General features: G+C 39.9%; 2 protein-coding genes across 2 annotated transcripts; both read left to right on the top strand.

The window, feature by feature from the left end:
* Positions 1 to 9808: 9808 nt before the first annotated feature.
* Positions 9809 to 10462, top strand: LOC121473112 (keratin-associated protein 2-3-like). Its single transcript, XM_041725121.1, has one exon. The coding sequence runs from the start codon at positions 9809 to 9811 to the stop codon at positions 10211 to 10213; it is 405 nt and encodes a 134-aa protein (XP_041581055.1). The 3' UTR covers positions 10214 to 10462.
* Positions 10463 to 16396: 5934 nt separating this feature from the next.
* Positions 16397 to 17134, top strand: LOC121473114 (keratin-associated protein 2-3-like). Its single transcript, XM_041725122.1, has one exon. It carries the CDS (start codon positions 16503 to 16505, stop codon positions 16890 to 16892), a length of 390 nt encoding a protein of 129 aa, XP_041581056.1. The 5' UTR covers positions 16397 to 16502; the 3' UTR covers positions 16893 to 17134.
* The last annotated feature ends 2849 nt before the right edge of the window (positions 17135 to 19983 follow it).

The raw sequence follows: 19983 nt of genomic DNA, 5'->3' as shown, positions 1-19983 counted from the left end.
CAGCTCAAACCCTCCCTGCCACCTTTTGCAATGTGCTGCTTGCTTGTTTTCAATAAATTAATTTTTTTCTGTAAACTTCCCTGCTCTCTGATTCATTCAGCAGTGCGTGTTTATTAGTGTACATGGCTGAGCAGACAAGGAATAGGAAGAAGGATGACATGACAGAGAAGATGAGGAAAACAGGAGAGGAAAGGGAGAGGTGCTAAGAATCGTGGTATGAGTCTTGGAAGGTGGTACAGGATGGCCAGGCTAGTCCTCTGACTGCTTACATGGGTAGAAAATCTGTCATATAGGGTTCTTCGGTCTCTTCCCTTCATCCACATGTCCAGGTTCATATCTCAGCATGCCCCACTAAGTTTCACTGCAAATAACACAGCTCACAGTAACTGGCACATGCCCTGCAGTCCCATATGTCCTTGCTCTTATCATGTTCTTTCATTTATCTGGAGTATTTTTTTCACCTACCACTTCCCTCCACTAACACTGAGTCATTTCAAAGATTCAGCTCAGCCTTCTGTAATTGTCCTATCCCAACCCCTATATCACATAAACATATGAACATGTGTGTGCATGTGTACATGCATGTGCACACACACAGAGGTTAGGTGGCCCTAATATGTGCCAATAGCATCCTATGTTTACCTCCCTCCCCATAAGGCATTATCTTGAGATGATCTATTTCTCTGTCTCCAATGAAAGGGCCACAATTTATTTATTCTGACTTTCAGTACTGAGCTCAATGTTTAGAATATGGTTGGTACCTGATTTCTATTTGTTATGTCAAACAAAACAAGAAAGTAATTATCTTCTTTACAAGAATTATAAAAGGTAAATATTTTACTTAAAACAGAATCTTCAGCATCATCAGCATAACTTAACTTCTTTGACATTCAGGTTTCCTCATTTGCCAAATGGGAAAGTTAATACTTACCAATGTAGATTGCTGGGAAAGTTAAATGACCTTATGTATGTAAAGTGCCTGGCACACAGTATTCACCCAGTACCATTCACTGATATTCCTTGCTCCAAATTTGAACATCACTGTATCAAAGGGGCTCAAAAGATGTTCTATTCATTACATATTATGTCACTGAGAATGGGAGAAGGCTGAGGGGAAGGCTTTTTGTTTTTTCAAGATAGTCCACATCCACTGGCAGAAACAGATTTCCTAATATAACAAAGCATATTCCTAAGATTTCCTAAGTATAAGAAAGGAGGAAAAAAAATTCATCATCATATTGAGGCCAACTCAGACTGAAAGTGCCCTTTAAAAGTTGCTAGGTGGACGAACTAAGGGTGGTGGGAGGGGAGGAGGGCAGGTGTTGGAGGGGAATGGGTGACGGGCAGTGAGGTGGACACTTGACGGGATGAGCACTGGGTGTTTTTCTGTATGTTGGTAAATTGAACACCAATAAAAAAAAAAAAAGTTGCTAGGTGGGATCCCTGGGTGGCTCAGCTGTTGAGCACCTGCCTCTGGCCCAGGGTGTGATCCTGGAGTCCCGGGATCGAATCCCACATCGGGCTTCCGGGGCATGGAGCCTGCTTCTCCCTCTGCCTGTGTCTCTGCCTCTCTCTCTCTCTCTCTCTCTCTCTGTGTGTGTGTGTGTGTCTCATGAATAAATAAATAAAATCTTAAAAATAAATAAAATAAATAAAATAAAAGTTGCTATGCTAATCCATAGGAAAGAGCCCTAGGTTACAAGATTTATGAATAAGGGTTTAGTGTTGGGAACAAAGAGAGCTGGGAAGTAATACATGCATCTGATGGACTTTTCTTTCCACTCTGAACCACCCAAAGGAATTAAACAACTCAAACTATAAGAAACTCTGAAAGATTACTTGGGTTAGTCTTCCCTGGGCTTCAGGCAAATGGTACTTATTAGGCAGAAAAGATCTTTTTTTTAAGTAAGCTCCACACCCAGTGTGGAGCCCGACATGGGGCTTGAATTCATGAACCTGAGATCAAGACTCAGACACTTGTCTGACTGAGCCACCCAGGTGACCCTAAGCAGAATGGATATTGATTTGTTAAATTCCAGGGGGAAAAAAAAATCCCACCCACTCCCGAATCATCTAGAATTTTTCTATCTAAAACATTCTCTTTTAAATGAATGATATCCATTTCTTTTGTCTTCCGCATTATACAGATTTCATGATAAACCTGACCTGTGAACAACATCAGGGACAGAAGACTCTTCCCCTTTTACACAACTGAGGACACATGCTGGCAGGGGACAGGGATCAGATGTAAGCCACACACAACTTCGAGGTAAGAGAGGAAGGATCTGAAGCCCTCCTTGTCTTCCCAGTCTTTCTTCTGCCCTTTCTCCCTCATTCTTCCCCATATCCATCTCTGCCTCTTATGATTGGAGGATATTTCAAAGATCATTTTGGAGAACAGGGAATGCATATTCTGTTATCAGAATTTAAAAATCTTCCTAACATCTAGTGGTTTTCAAACACTGTTCCTAACAAAACACAAGTCATGAAACTATGAAGAAGGGGGCATGGTTCACCATCAGAAGGTCGCCAACATTGCATACTTTCTCAATCCAACCACAAAAATTCCACAATATATTGCCATCATGGTTAACATTTACTTGTTCCCACTCTGGTGATTATGCTCTTGCAGAACATCTGGAATTCAAATAATAGGACTAAAAAAAGCCAAATGGTAAAGAATGGGGACAATCTCTTGTCCAACAAGCTTAGGCTTATTCATGTGCTACAGCAGAGAAGACTGTACAGGAAAGGACCAGGGGCATCCCACCCAAAAAAGGAAAAGTTTTTTTTATAGGATTTTGAATAATGGTAGATTTATCTAAAATTACACAAAATGGTGTTTTAATGGGTTCAAAGCAAAACAGGGGTTTGCGCAAAAGAATTAACATCAGGACTGGGCTGTGATAGGACTTAGGTCTCCTTTCTTTGAAAACTACATAGTTAAGATAAATGAGCAATGCTGTATCTGAAAATCTCTTTTCTGAAACTCTGCCTTTGGGTTGGACTATTGAGGCTACCATTCTGTGTTAAGGCGACTAAGATCTTTTCCTAGAAATAGTGGGCTCTTCCATTCTTACTGATATGGCTTGAAAGAGCAAAGTTTCTGACAGTCTATGATTTCAGGACCCAGAATTTCTTAGTATTCAGTCTTTTCTGTTAGTTAACAAATGCAGTTAGTTTATAGACATCTATCTATTCCTAATATTTGAATTGCTGTATATATTCTTTTTTTTTTTTGCTGTATATATTCTAATCAAAAAAACACAGTACACTAAACTGTAAATCAAGCAAGTTTCCATTTTATTTCAATAGATGAGAAACTTGATTTGATAACTATGATTACCTGTTCACTAGTCTGAAGTAACTGAGAGTTGGAAAAGTCTAGAGGTCATTCATCGGTGTTTATAGTCAAGAGAAGACCACACTGTCGTCAACTATTTGCCATGTTTTTATCTGCATGACTTTAGAGAAATCATTTCACAAATCAAGCCCCTCAGAACCTGTGAAGGACTATGATGGGTCACAAACTCAAAGACCTTCAAGGACCTGGCCTGTGGCAGATCAATGAATGTATATATATATGTGGTCATATCAAGTAAAACATTTTGTGGAGGCAAATTTGGTCTGAGAGTCAATCAGCAAGACTTGGACAATGTCATCCTTAATCTACCTTCTAACTATATATTTATTTTCTATACTCCCACTTTCCTTAGTTGTGTTTGAGACAGACAAAAGCTATTTTATCAGTCATCAGTACACCTGGTTACCCTTGTTTTCTCTGAAGCCAATTTCGCACTTCATAAGCAACCAAACCTTTAGCCAACAGACTGAAGCATCTACTAGAGAAAGATAATTGATTTCTTTATAAATATTTTCAATATGTTTTGAAGAACTCAGTACAAGTGTTTATGGTCACACCTGTAAAGAAAGAGCAACCTCAATTTCAATTATATTTCTAAGACCATACTCAGGGAGGGGCATTCAAAATGCATAATACGAATAAAGTTCTCACTTAGTTTGACTTTATTGTCCCATGAAAAGCCTTCTCCTTCAATCACTTTATTTACCCTTGTCTTGCCATCCTAACATTTGTAATTACCGTGTGATAAGAAACTTCTTAGAACTTAATTTTCTTCCTTTCCCTCTTCACTCCCAAATAATGTGGTGCTGTTTATACAGTAAGAGTCTCAGAAGTGACTGTGATTTATAGGCCAACTATGGTTACTAAAAAATATCACTCCAGCGGCTCTGGTAATTATTTCCTTATAAACAAGATGAAGCACTATGTTGTTTTCCAGAAGCACTGGGCAATTCTTCCCTTAGCAGTATCAGTACACGACTCCTTCTATGAGTAATTTTGGCTTTTTTTTTTTTTTTTTAGAAATTCTTGCTTCATTTCAATGTCATTCAGAAACCAGGCCTGTGACCTCATGAACTTGCAATCTCACACTTAGTCATGGATGGTGAACAAGACGAACAAGAGGAAAGTATGATGGTTAGCAACACTGGGATCGTCAAACTTTCAACTTGTCATGTGACATGGTCTGGAAGGACTGGTTATTCCACGAGTAATTTTTTGGATGATATAAATCATCAAGTATTCATTTCAAGGAGGAAGAAAGCAGACAGGCAGAAAGGAAAGCATCCTTCCATGATGCGGGAGTTGCTGCTTCAGCAATTGAATCCACCAATCTAGAGGTCAATGGGCAACCACAACTCCAGGAATTGATCATGTGTCCTGGGGGGGGGGGGGGTCATCAGCACCTGGGCAGGGTATATAAAGGGCCCAAAGCAGGACAAAGACATTCACACCTGACAACACCCAAATCCTCTCACCAGTCCAAACCTAAACAACCCCGCATATCACCATGTCCGGCTCCTGCTGTGGTTCCATCTGCTCCTCCCAGGGCTGTGGCACAGAATGCTGCCAGCCCTCCTGCTGCCAGCCCTCCTGCTGCCAGCCCTCCTGCCAGCCCTCCTGCTGCCAGCCCTGCTGCTGCCGCGACCCCTGCTGCTGCCGCCCCGTGAGCTGCCAGACCACCGTGTGCCGCCCCGTGACCTGCACCTGCCGCTGCACGCGCCCCATCTGTGAGCCCTGCCGCCGCCCTGTGTGCTGTGACCCCTGCTCCCTGCAGGAGGGCTGCTGCCGCCCCATCAGCTGCTGCCCCACGTCCTGCACGGCCGTGGTCTGCCGCCCCTGCTGCTGGGCCTCCACCTGCTGCCAGCCCATCTCTGTGCAGGCGCCCTGCTGCCGCCCCTCCTGCTGCCAGCCTGCCCCCTGCCGCACCACCTGCAGGACCTCCCCCTGCTGCTGAACCGCCCACTGAGAAATATTCCCAGTGTTCAGAAACATGCAAAAACTCTTCCCACCCCAGAGGATCCTATGAGAGATACCTCCTTTGCAACTTACTTGCTCTTCAGTAACTAACTCAACAGTATCTGTCTATCCACTTTCCCACATAATTGCCCGGTTAATATCGGCCTCTTCTATAACCTTTAGAAACATCCCAACTTTCATCATTTGAATTCCTGGCTTGAAAAAATGAGTAAACAAAGATCAAAATTCCTCTTGAATGGAGCTCTATCCTGCTGACTCATCATCACATCTCTACTGTTACATGACGGGACATTTTTTGAGGATATCATTATATTTATGCTAGGTTTTTACATGGTAAAATAATAAAAATTTTATTTCTGGTTATCAAAAATGTTTCTCTTTATTGTTTATTAATCTTCAAAAGCTTATTTTTAGCTTATGGTATGGTAGGCAGAATCAGAAAAACCAGAGAAAAAAGGATTTTTCAAGGGCCATTTTTAAGCTTTAGGAACAAATCAGGTTCAAGGTCTATAATTTTAATGGCAGTCAAATAATGCAAAACATCTCATGTGAGGCACCTCATAGTTCAAGCCATAGGTTTTATGGTAAAGCTGAGGAAATGGAGAGACTACAGCAGGTTTCTCTGAGCATGCACCTGACCCATGAACCATCCCCACACATGTGAGAAGAGGAAGAAGCCTAAGTTAGACCTGCGTTTATATCCTGATTTAGAAAACTGTGTTGCTATTAATATAATCGGTACCTGGGAATCCCGAACCACTGAAGGCCTGAGCTGGAAGAACCACTATCATATCTTTTCCATGACTCTCCTCCCCCACCACTGTGGCTGATTCTAATGGAGTCACTGCTGCTGGGAAAAGGAGATTTGTAGTTTGGCTGGAACCATTCTAATTTAGAACCCCAAATGATTATTTTACCATTAAAACAATGCCAATGTGTTGAAATAGTAAAACACTAATCCACACTGGATATGATTTTGTGGTTATTAAACATTTTTAAGCTGACTAGGAAACTAACTACTATTGTTTTCCTGAGAAATATGCATTGAGTTCCCAACATATGATCTAAAAGAGTTTTTTGGAATGTGCTGCTTGTCTGCTTGGGCATCTACCTACCCAGAGAGAGGAGGCAGGCCAGGTAACCTTTGTGAAGGGTTGGTACTTGATTGACTTTGTTCACTGCTGGACTCCTACTGATCTGCACCATATTTGGCACATAGGATATAATCAGAATTTGGTGAATGAGGGAATGAATAAGTTCTACAGCATTGGAGGAGAGAGAAACATCTCCATCCCTCACTGATTCTCTCCTCATGCTGGATATGTGCATTCTTACAATAAAATAAATTAGCCACCTCATGATGAAAAGCATTTTTCTTGAAATATGGTAAAAACTTCTCAACAGGGAGTCCATTAGAATCAAAACGTTTACATACACAATGGAGTTTTCTCTTTAGTTTAATGGTTTACTGTAGACAGGATGACAAGTCCAGTTTCTTTCTACATATTTTGAACACCATTTTAAAAGTTCTCTAACTACAGTTTTCTCCTCTCAGGATTTTTCCTTGTTAGCCTTCTAGAGAATTCCTTGTCTTACAATATTTTCTCAGATGTAGAATTCTTTGTGTACTCCCAAGCTCATTGTTATTATTGGATTGTGTTTGTTTCCACAGTAACTCCATGCCATGGTGAGCAACAGTGGTTGGTGTGGATCTGAGTAAACCTGCCAGAGGCTATGCAAGCAGAATGATCAGAAAGGAGGCTGACACCACAGTCTTCAGCCACAGATCTAGAACAGACTTAGTTATAAAGCAAAAGGTCAGAACCAGCAAATCCAGAATCTACAAAATGGCTGTGTGAAATGATTTTCCTACAGTCCCAAACAACTGATAATCATAATTGGCTCTATAAGCAGGAATATGCTCAAGCATAGTGCATGGGGAGACACTGGAGCAAGACAGAGGTATGGGCAAAGCAGGCCTGGAGACCACCTTGGTGGGGATCACTGCCTGGGAGCTCTGTTGTGCTGGCAGACTGCAGCCTTCATCTAGATGGCAGTGTAGGGGCGAAGGGCAGGCTGCCCCCAAATGGGCCACCTAGACATGAACATTTTTTTTAGTTAAAAGCATTCAAAACCCAGCAGATTCAGGAAATGCTCTTTACCTCTCCCTCAACTACCTGCTTTTACCAGGAAGAAAGCTATTAACCAGATTCCTTTTTATCAAAGACACTTATCTGCATAATAGGGCAACTTGTTTTCCAAACATCTCTTCTTATCTTTCTGCTGATGGTCTCTCTCCGCTCTGTATCCTCAGACGCCTACCTGAGCTCATATAAATATCAAGTTGCTTTCACTGTCTTCGGAATTTCCATGGCTTTGTGGATTCCCCATAAGTATGCTATTAAATTTTATTTTCTCCTATTGATCTGTCTCATATCAATTTGCATCTTAGTCCAGCTAGAAGGACCTTGGAGGTAGAGGAAATTCTTCCTTTTCATCAATGGCTTTGTTCATAGTGCCCTGTAACCATTTAGTGATGTCCAACTTTGATGCTATCCTTAGGATATGTTTGGCATTTTAGAAAGCTCTGTGGGAGATAATTATTTGAATTGTTGAGAATATTGGGAAGACAGAGTCCTTTCAGATAGCTCTAAAAATTAGACATTTTATGAATACCAACTATTTAAAAAATATATTCACTGTTAAAATTCCTACATAAAAGACATTCCTTAATGCCAGGGAATATGGTAACCACATTCCATTCTTCAGCAACTTGGCCTTATGAATTGTATTCCCACAGATGTTTTTGCAGTAAGTCCTGGCTCCAACACTAGTAGGCATATGACCTTAGACAAAGTCATATATGTGTAAAATGAGGAATCCAATACTTACCTCATAGGATTATTATGAAGAATAAATTAATACATTTATTTCTTTTAGCACAATATTTAGAATACAGTTATTAGAAGTCAATGATACTAGCTATCATGAAGATTAAAAAATGAAATTCACCATGGTTTGGAAAACCACAACTATGGAAAATAATGAGCACATATTTAAGACCAAAAAAAAACCCCCCGCCAAACTCACCGTAACAGAGAGTAGAACAGTGGTTACCAGAGGCTGGGTTTATATTCTACATTCTGAACATAAAGAACCAGATATGACTTGCCTAAAGTCTTACACCGAGTAGTGTTGGAGGCAATATTTATGGGGTATGGGGGGAAAGGAGATAAATAAGAAAAAAAAAACTGCAGTGGTCGTTGCCAGGGGCTGGGGAGAGGGGTTCATTGGGAGTTAGTGTTTAATGGGCACAGAATTTCAGTGTTGCAAGATGAAGAGTTCTAGGGGTATCTGGGTGGCTGAGTTGGTTGAGCATCTGACTCTTGATTTCATCTCTGGTCATGATCTCAGGGTCCTGAGATCAGGCCCCACATCAGGCTCACGCTCAGTATGAGTTCACTTGGGTTTCTCTCCCTCAGCCCTCTCCCTGCCACTCTAAATAAACAAAATCTTTTCATTTTAAATTTTTTGTATATTTTTTAATTGGAGTTCGATTTGCCAATATATAACACCCAGTGCTCATCCTGTCAAATGCTCCCCTCAGTGCCCGTCACCCAGTCACCCTGTTTCCCCGTCCACCTCCCCTTCCACTACCCATTGTTTGTTTCCCAGAGTTAGGAGTCTCTCATGTACTGTCACCATCTCTGATTTTTCCCCCAAAGAGTTCTAGTGATGGATGGTGCTGATGGTTCACAATAATACAAATGTACTTCATACCACTAAACTGTACACTTAAAAATGGCTCAGATAATAAGTTTTATGTTATGTGTATTTTGCCAAAATAATAATAAAAAAAAAAACCTGGGGAAAAAAATCCCACTGATGAGAAGATGATAAGGTGCATTCCTGTAGCTCCAAAAAGTACACAGCAAAACTTATTTTCCTGAGAGACCATGACTTTTAAAATAGTCCCTTATTTTTTTTTCCTAAACTTATGCTTAGGAGGGAACATTAGCAGTGGAAACAGATACTCACAACTTGGGGAATTTACTTCCACTATTAGTAAGTAACCCTAAGAGCATGACAGCTACTCTGTGCTATCAAAACATCAATTGGCAAAAACATCACTGAATTATGAAGATAATTGGAAACTTTGAAGTTAGGGTCATTAAATTCATATTTGAACCATAAATAGCAAAATATAATGGGTCTCTATTAAATAAGGAAAGCAAATGGTGTTTCATGAGTAGGTGAGCACCTAAAAAAATGTCGAGGAAATTGGTAGCCTATCTAGTGCCATTTCAGAAAGAATAAACAATAAACAAGGAAGTGATCATGTGTCCTGGGGGGTCATCAGCACCTGGGCAAGGTATATAAAGGGCCCAAAGCAGGACAAAGACATTCACACCTGACAACACCCAAATCCTCTCACCAGTCCAAACCTAAACAGCCCCGCATATCATCATGTCCGGCTCCTGCTGTGGTTCCATCTGCTCCTCCCAGGGCTGTGGCACAGAATGCTGCCAGCCCTCCTGCTGCCAGCCCTGCTGCTGCCGCGACCCCTGCTGCTGCCGCCCCGTGAGCTGCCAGACCACCGTGTGCCGCCCCGTGACCTGCACCTGCCGCTGCACGCGCCCCATCTGTGAGCCCTGCCGCCGCCCTGTGTGCTGTGACCCCTGCTCCCTGCAGGAGGGCTGCTGCCGCCCCATCAGCTGCTGCCCCACGTCCTGCACGGCCGTGGTCTGCCGCCCCTGCTGCTGGGCCTCCACCTGCTGCCAGCCCATCTCTGTGCAGGCGCCCTGCTGCCGCCCCTCCTGCTGCCAGCCTGCCCCCTGCCGCACCACCTGCAGGACCTCCCCCTGCTGCTGAGAAGTATATCATCATTGAGGGTCGCTAGTAGATGGTGGAGTCCATCCATCCTGCCCTTCACGACAGAAAAGCATGACTTTTCCTGAGAAGCCCATTTCCCGTTTCTTCAAGCTAACTCAGAGTACGCATTGGGGCCCCCTTTTCAGACCGACTACTGATGGGAGAGTACTCTGTCCTCTCAGGACCCCTGTCTAACTCCTCAATCATGTCTTCTGTTTTCTAATAAACTTAGTATTTCCAGCATAGAAATCGTGGTCTTTGTGATACTTCCTTTAAGTAGGTTTTGTCTCTCTTTTTTTTTGTTCAGACATATTCAAAGCAGGATGCAGAATAATTCTCTCAAATTGTTCACTGAAATAACTTAGGTCTGGGTAATCTCATTGTTCTTGTAAGGAGCATTTATAAGGCACAATATCCAAGTGAGAAAGGTAGGCATAGCTGTATCTTCACCACATATATAGAGTCACATGTGCTCACAATCCAGACATGCCAAACATCTGAGAGATGTCCTTTAACAACACTCGGTAAGGAGGCTGCATCTAGACTAATATTACATCCCTGGGCTCAAGTTCATTCACTGAATGATACCTGTTAGTACAGCTTAGAAAACCTAGTATGTTAGAAGTGGTAAGACCCTTAGGCAACATCTGGCAAAACAAGTTTATGAAGTTGCAGAGCAATGAGTAATGAAAGATTAAGTAAGTTTCCTATAATATGATTATAATCACTGATGTTCAGAAAAGACCCAGGAGAACGTTAGCCCCCTGACATTAAGCCTTTAAGTCAAACACTTCCTCTTAGTATGGTAGGAGACACGTTTTTCTGCCCAGAGAAATTCTTGGATCTTTTGTGGCCAAGGATAACTGTGGCTTCACATAATTCTCTTCTATATGTTACAGATCTGGTAGTTATTTTGAATGTTATTTTGAGTGTTAACTCTTGAGGGTACTGAGTCCACACTGGCTCTCAAGGGTGCTTACTTTTGTGCCCAGGAACTGGGCAATGATGCCATTTTCCAAGCAAATTAATTACAGGGCACCTGGGTGGCTCAGTCAGTTAAGCATCTGCCTTGGGTTCAAGGTCCTGGGATGGAGGCCCGCATCAGGGTCCATGCTCAGCCAGAACCTGCTTCTTCCTCTCCCTCTGCCCCTCCCCTCCTTGTGCTCTCTCTCTCAAATAAAATTTTTTTAAAAAAATGAATTAATTACTGTCAACATACACATGTTTGTTGAGCATCTACTATGATTAAGACACTGAGTTGACCATCCTGAGGGAATATGAAAGAGCAAAGAGGGCTTCTTCTTCAAAAAGGTTATAATGTATTTAGGGAGATGAGGTATAAATAAGAAAAAAGTAAAAAAAAAAGTCAAATAGTACATAATGTAGGCAATATAAATATAGAAGATATGCCACAAATACTTTAAAATAGTTGAAGATTGTAAACCTACCAGGAAACATGACGCACTTAAACTTATTGCCATATATTTAAATTGCAAATAAACTGTAAAATATTCAACTATTTTATGAGGAAAAATGTATTGTGCATGTCTTTTTTTTTTAAGATTTTATTCGTTTATTCATGAGAGACCCAGAGAGAGAGAGGCAGAGACACAGGCAGAGGGAGAAGCAGGCTCCATGCAAGGAACCCGACATGGGACTCAATCCCCGGACCCCAGGATCTCACTCTAGGCAGAAGGCAGGTGCCAAATTGCTGAGCCACCCAGGGATCTCCGTAGTGTGCATGTCTATATATGTTTATGCCTAAAAATTACCTAAAACATTATGTAACAAAATCTAAGAGTAATTGGAGATAATATTCAGTCAGTTTCTTCTTTATATTTTTCTTAATTACATAATTTCAATGAACATATATTTTCTTTTTAATTGAATGTACTATCTAAAACCTCTATCTATTTGGGGAGAAATATTTAAAGTTTTCTCATGATTATGCTCTGCTTTTATTTATTTTAAAGATTTTACTATTTATTTGACACAAAGAGAGAGAGAGCACAAGTAGAGGGAGAGGCAGAGGAACAGGGAGAAGCAGAGGAGCCTGCCCTCTCAGCACGGATCCTGAGGCGGGGCTCCATCCCAGGACACTGAGCCAAATCATGACCTGAGCCTAAGGCAGATACTTAATTGAATGAGCCACCCAGGTGCCCCTATGCTATGCTTTTAGAAACCTACCTATCAGAGTCTAAATGGATTTAAAGCAGATAATTAGACAGTAGCTATCTGTACTTTTAAGAAGTACTTTATTATATTTATTCCCCAAATGAATGAGAACATATAATGTTTGTCCTTCTCCGACTGACTTACTTCACTCAGCATAATACCCTCCAGTTCCATCCACGTTGAAGCAAATGGTGGGTATATATTGAAAAGAATACCATTATGTTACGTAGGGTGGACTTTTCTGATATCTTTAAACTCCGATCAAATTATTAGTCATTCGTATTTTAACTTTTCAAGATCATCTCAGTTGCATAAAATAAGAAGTGCAATTTGATATGTTCCAATTAAGAACTTTTTAAAATTGTTAGCAGTTTCAAATTACAGGTATAATTATTTTTGTCCATTTGTATAAGACGATTGAGACTTAAGAACACAAGACAATATTTTCCATGTTAAAATTTGTACATAATGCTATTGTTGAATGGTAGTGTTAAATAAAGCCCTACCATTAGTAATACAAAATATGTTGCCCATCACCCTCAGGAATCTGCCTGTATTACTTTTAAGTCTTTTTTAAAGGATGTTTTTCTAAGAGTTCACTCTGTGTTTGCATGGACTGTGGGGTTCTCAGTCGGGTTCAGGACACTATCCACAATTCCGACACATATGCTTCTTGTAAATTCTGCAACAATAACCTCACTCCCTTTTCCAGAAACTAGTGTTAAAAAGAGGGAGCTTCATATCTTCCTTCTAGACATTTTTATTTTATGTCATGCTATTAATGAAACTCTCCAATAGATATCTTATTTAGAATATTTTCTGTGGTGACTGGGCAAACAGCTGGCCATTTGCCATATCAGATATGTTCATCTAATTCTAAATTCAAAATTTAGAGTTTATAAGGCACCCACATAACATGGCTTTTTAAAATATGTTAATTTACCTAAGAAACATAAGACAGTTGATAAGCCAGGCACTGTTCTTCATGACAAATAATAGCGTATTTAGGGTCACAACAGTTTGGGTGTGTACTATCATTACTCCTCCTGGCCCAAGGACACAATGCCAGTAAGTGGCTAAGTTTTCAGTGAATGTTATCTAGTTTTAGGATAAATGACATTAAAAAATATCATGACTTGCCAACAATGTCAAATCATAGAGTTCTGTGGCATAAATCATTGAAACATGGCCCATATTTTTTCTGCCTAGAGATGAAGTTTGAATATGGTTGGGGATGAGCATCTTAGACTGAAGTTAGACTCTAGAATTGCTTACTGAGAAACTTGTGGACTCTCTTTGTGGATCTTTACAAAAGGCAAAGAAAAATCTCTTTGGAATGATTTTGGATCAAAAGTGTTCAGATTAGAAAAATTAGTCTTGTTAACTTGAGGATTTAAGTATCTTCTGAAAAGGCCCCCTTTGCATAAAATGTGGTTATCATGAAAACCCCCCAAAACATGAAAAACTGATTGTGAGACATGTGCATTGAAAAGAGCAAAGTACAAGCAACAAATGCAAAAATCTGTAAGCAGGACTACATCGAACTAAAAAGCTTCTGAATAGCAAAAGAAACAATGAACAAAATGAAAAGGCAACCTACCAAATGAGAGAAAATATTTGCAAGCCAAATTTATATCTTATAAGGGGTTAATATCCGGAATATGTAAGAACTCCTACAACAAACAAAAACAAAAAGCAAAACAAACAAAAAAACCCAGTTTGATTGAAAAATGGGCAAAGGATCTGAATAGACATTTTCCCAAAAAAGACATACAAATGCCAACAAGGTGCTCAATATCAGTAATCATCAAGGAACTGCAAATCAAAACCACAATGAGCTATCACCTCACACCTGTTAGAAAGACTAGTATAACAAGATAAGGTACAACAAATGCTAGTGAATATGTAGAGAAAAGGGAACCTTGGTAAGAATGTAGACTGGTATAATCACTGTGGAAAATGGCATAGACACTCCTCAAAAAATTAAAAATAGAACTACCATATGAGCTAGGCAATCCCACTTCTGGGTATATATCTGAAGGAGACAAAATTACAGTGTCAAAGAAGTATCTGCCTTCCCATGTTCATTACAGCATTGTTCACAAAAGCCAAGGCATGAAAGCAATGATAGATGAATAAAGAAAATGGGAAAACATGAGATATATGTATACACACATATACATGGCATAAATATATGAATAATATATATGTGGTGTGTGTGTATATTCCAAGAGAAGTCTTGGGATAACTGTGTTTTGTACATGCGTAAAAAAAAAAAATGAAACCTTACCATTTGTAACAACATGGATGGACTTTGAGGGCACTATGCTAAGTGAAGTAAGTCAGAGAAAGACAAATAATGTATAATCTCACTTACAGGTAGAATAAAAAACATCAAATTCATAGAAACAGAGCATAAAGGTGGTTGTCAGAGGCTGAGGGGTAGAAGAAATGGGAAGATTTTGGTCAAATGATACAAATTTTCAGTTATGAGTATCAGGGATCTTAATGTACAGCATGGTGACTAGTTAACAATACTATATTGTACATTTGAAAGTTGCTATGAGAGTAAAGCTTTAATCTTCTCACCATAAAAACAATAATACCAAAAGATAATTACGTGGGGTACGGTGAAGAATGTGTTGACTAACCTTATTGCAGTAAGCGTCTTGCAATATATACATGCACCAAATCAACACAATGTACACTTCAAGCTTACACAATGTTGTATGTTACTTATATCTCAATAAAACTGGGACAAAGAAAAAGAACAACAAAAAAGAGCAGAATCTTTTATCTTGGTTCTGGTTATGCTTTGAAATAAAAGTCATGTGGGTCCCTGGATAAGAGATAGAACATGAAATATGAGAGAGTTGAAGGTCTTCATTGATGAGACCATGCTTCATTTCTCCCTCTTCTGTCTCCTCAGTTATGACTATACATTCAGTCAGTTTACATTCCTTTTAAACTTTTAAAATTATGTTTAAAATTCCATTTGGGGAGCTTTAGTTCCTGGGGCTTGAGGTACATTCTTTTGAATGATGGGAATGATCCTAAAGTGACTCAAAACCCTGCCTGGTGAATAATAAGAGGGAAAAGCTGAAAAGTAACGAGACTTCTTCCCCCCATGCAATTCCCCAAGAGCCTCTGATGACCCTTCCCTAAGAAGCATGTCTACCACACTTCCAGCAGAACTGTCACAGAACATCTATGCAGTCCCCTACATAAGTTTTCTGATCAATGTATTGTCTCTGTCAGCAATGCTGGTTGGAAACCCTCCATCTTGTCAGTCATAGTGCCCATGTCAAATATATTAAGAAAAAATTTCCCATTACATGATTCTTTATCATATACACAAGAAAGGCAAATATAAAAATAATGTCATGTCTCAGAGATAAAAATCAACATTCTGTAGCCAGAAGGACCACAGTTGCTCAAGCCTGAACAGAAGAAAAGAAAAGAAAAACAATGGAGGGCAGCTGTGGATATTTTATTCCAATTCTTAGCTGGTTTACAAAAATAACCTTTTATCTTTCCCAACGAGTTATCTGAGCTGCAGTCTTATTCAAGGTACATGGATTCCATTATCAAGTGATAGGTCAATAAAGTCCTAAGGAGTCTACACCCAAGGACATGTCTAATACCTGTCTGATTCACATACAGGTTTCTCAGGGCATCTCCTAAGGGTCAAGTACAAGATCCAGTCAGTTCTCTAGAAACCCCTATATATTTAATTTATTTTAAAACTTGCAGTTCTTTTAGGATCATTTTCTCCAAGATTCATCAGGTGCTTATCTACCCAAAATATGCATCAAGAGCTGTTATCACCTAAAATGACTGTGAGTGCTTAGATTTTGATGATGAACATCATGTATATATCCATATTTAGGCATGCCACAAGAGTTCTTTAATGAGATCATGAGTATGTCACAAGTAATGCAATCATTTAGTCAAAACAAAATCCTACTTAATTGGCCAAAAGATAAATGGGGGGGTGGTGTCATCAGCACCTGGGCAGGGTATATAAAGGGCCCAAAGCAGGACAAAGACATTCACACCTGACAACATCCAAATCCTCTCACCAGTCCAAACCTAAACAGCCCCACACATCACCATGTCCGGCTCCTGCTGTGGTTCCATCTGCTCCTCCCAGGGCTGTGGCACAGAATGCTGCCAGCCCTGCTGCTGCCGCGACCCCTGCTGCTGCCGCCCCGTGAGCTGCCAGACCACCGTGTGCCGCCCCGTGACCTGCACCTGCCGCTGCACGCGCCCCATCTGTGAGCCCTGCCGCCGCCCTGTGTGCTGTGACCCCTGCTCCCTGCAGGAGGGCTGCTGCCGCCCCATCAGCTGCTGCCCCACGTCCTGCACGGCCGTGGTCTGCCGCCCCTGCTGCTGGGCCTCCACCTGCTGCCAGCCCATTTCTGTGCAGGCGCCCTGCTGCCGCCCCTCCTGCTGCCAGCCTGCCCCCTGCCGCACCACCTGCAGGACCTCCCCCTGCTGCTAAGAAGTGTACCGACTGTCTAGAACAAGCTATCAACTTTCTGAAAACGTCGTACTCCCATCTCTACCTAACAAACCTCCAGCCCTGAACTATCAAGACCCCAAGTCAACCAGAGGTTGAATGGAAATACAGGCTCACTTATTAAGACTTGGGCTATTCTCAAGTCTTTGTAACACTATCAACTCCCTTCTTCCCACTGTAGATCTTAGATCTTGTGGCATGCTTCTTTTCTAATAAACTTCTCATCTTTGGCCTAGAAAATATATTTTTGGTTTTACTTGTTCATTCTAATTTTTTTTCATTAAGTTTATTTTTTATTTTACTTAAATCAATTTGCCAACATATAAAATATACTGATTGCCTACCATCTGCAAGTCACAGGCTAGATGGTATATGATAAAATTAAAATTGAGTTAAAAATGCTCCCCTCTTCAAGAAACTTCTAGGGAGATCAATGAAATTCACAATGATGCAACTAAAAATTATAAAATGAAAAAAAAGTACAACATACATTGGTGTCAACAGAGAAATCGGTATTGACTAGGGAGGGAGAACAAGGAACACTGAGAAGGGAGCTAGCATTTTGTATAGGTTAAGATTTTGGCATGCAGGTATAAAAGACGATGGCATTCTCAACACTGGTAATAATACACATGAAGGTATGGAGAGAGGGACTGTTCAGAGGATAGTTTGGCTGGGAACACTGGATATATGTAGAATGATAGTGGAAAATAAATTTGGAAAATGTGTATGCTTTGAATACTAACCAAAGGAGTATGCCCTTAGTGCAGTAAGTACTAGGGAGCTGTTGAAAGTCTTGGGGCAAGTGAATGGCACAAAGGGTACTGAGTATCAGCATGATTCTTATGGTAGCTGCTTATCAAAAATAAGGCCAAAGGCTAGACATATAATAGCTATAAGAAACAATTCAAAAGGCCATTGTACTGGTCCAAGTGATATACAGTAAGAACTGACCTACAATGATAGCCATGGAATAAAGAAGACACAAAGAGTAGGGCAGACATAGAAACTCAGAGGATATATTACCTAATTGTGGGAAACAAATAGTTAAGAATGAAATGTGTTGGGATGCCTAGGTGGCTCAGCAGTTGAGCATCTGCCTTCAGCTGAGGGTGTGATCCTGAGGTCCTGGGATCAAGTCCCTTAACAGTCTCCCTGCAGGGAGCCTGCTTCTCGCTCTGCCTATGTCTCTGTCTCTCTCTCTGTCTCTCATTAATAAATAAATAAAATCTTTTAAAAAATCAAATGTGTTATTGCAGCTTTAGGTAAAACTCTTCTGTCAGAAGACATCTAAAAGAATCTTAACATATTCATGCTTATTTACTGTATGTTTACTACTCCATAGCATTTCTGCCCACTACTAGTATTTCTATTCTTGAGCTATTCTAAAGTAATTTTTAAAAATAAGGAGACAAAGAGTTTTAATACTTAATTGATCCTGGAAAACAGCATGGTATAAAATAAAATGAATTGATGTAGGAGGGAGAGATAGAAGTTTTATACCCAGCTCTTCTGGCTGTCTATTGTGTGAATAAAGCAAGTCACTAATCTCTCCAAAATGCAGCCACTCCTAGACTCAGTAGTATTCTAACATCAACTGATGCCAAGAGGATATTAAAAGCAGTCTATACCAAAAAATCAGTGTTCCAACTTAAAACTATAAGGATGGATGTTAGTATATTTGAATCTTTTCCTTGATTCATCCCTCCTATCAGTACTACAATGATTTGTACACTAGAGCAAGATATGAGGCAGACAGATTGAACCTCCTTTCTGCACAACCCTTTAGTGCTCTGTGCATAATATGATGATTTAATAAACATTTGATACTTATAAAAACAATGATGTCAGTTTCTTTTAAAAAATGTCAGTTCCTATAACTATATAAGCAAATGTTTGGACAAAACAATTTATTGTTTTTGATCTCTGATACTTGATGATTCCTTCAACCACTTTTCAACTTCATACCTGTGGTCATGGTTATCATATGACATGAATATCTTTCTTGATACTGGCATGAATCACATTCTAATGTAATTCTATCACTGTTCAAACCAATACTTCCACCTCATAAAAAACTAACTATGTGCTTCTATTCAAGACTGGAAGGAAAGAATAAACCTACCACAAATAGCAATAATATGCTCTTTTGGCCACCACTTCTTTTTTTCATTTCCCCCCATGTAAACACTACACATTCTTCTTTTGACAACATGTTCTTTCTTTTGGCAACCACCAAAACTGTTTCAAATTTATTTTGCTGAATGTATATCCAGCTTTCTGGCTATGTACTGTGTAAATGGAGCAGCTAGTCACTTACCTCTCCAAATTATAGTCATTCCTAGAGTCAACAGTATTCTAACATTGGCTGGTGGTGAGGGGAAATTAAAAGTGGTCTATATCAAAATATCAATCCTCTCCACCTATACCTATTGAATGATATTTGATCATTCATTTCCTACCCTGCCTTATATGCACTGTAATCCAGAAAGGATATTTCCTAACTCCTGCTTTTCCTTTTAGTGGTTCGCCTTCGTAAATTCAATTGTTGTGCTCTTTGGTCTAATATCCTTTCACAGGACACATGGTGATTACATACATTGAAAATAAATCCCACTTATGAGAAATAAATACTGTCTAGATAATCTATATAGCAGTGATTTTTATCGTTCATAGAAAAATATAAATTACACTTACATTTCTGTGTGGTATTTTCCTCATTATTGGCTATGAATTTTAGCTATTCTTTTAAATTTTGGCTAATAAAATATCTGTAGTAAATTGGAATGGAACAGTTTTTGTTCTCTACATCTTCCTGAGTGATGTTTTCTCAAGTCTGAAGTGTGAGATTCAGGAGAGATCATGGAAATTGGGAGAGATCCAATTTCTGGAAAAATCTATGGATTTCTTTCAATGTGAAGTTTATCAGAGTTTCTATCTGACTAACTGTAGAGACTATAATCTTATTAATAAAAAAATTAAAATGTCTTACATAAGAAAGTCAATTGTTACTAATTTTTTCTGGAGATTTGAGTTTGGTGAATATGACCCTAAAATCACATCATCTTATGAG

This window comes from Vulpes lagopus, chromosome 12 (genome assembly GCF_018345385.1).
Source record: "Vulpes lagopus strain Blue_001 chromosome 12, ASM1834538v1, whole genome shotgun sequence".
Lineage (NCBI taxonomy): Eukaryota > Metazoa > Chordata > Mammalia > Carnivora > Canidae > Vulpes > Vulpes lagopus.
This window is presented reverse-complemented; position numbering and strand designations above follow the sequence as displayed.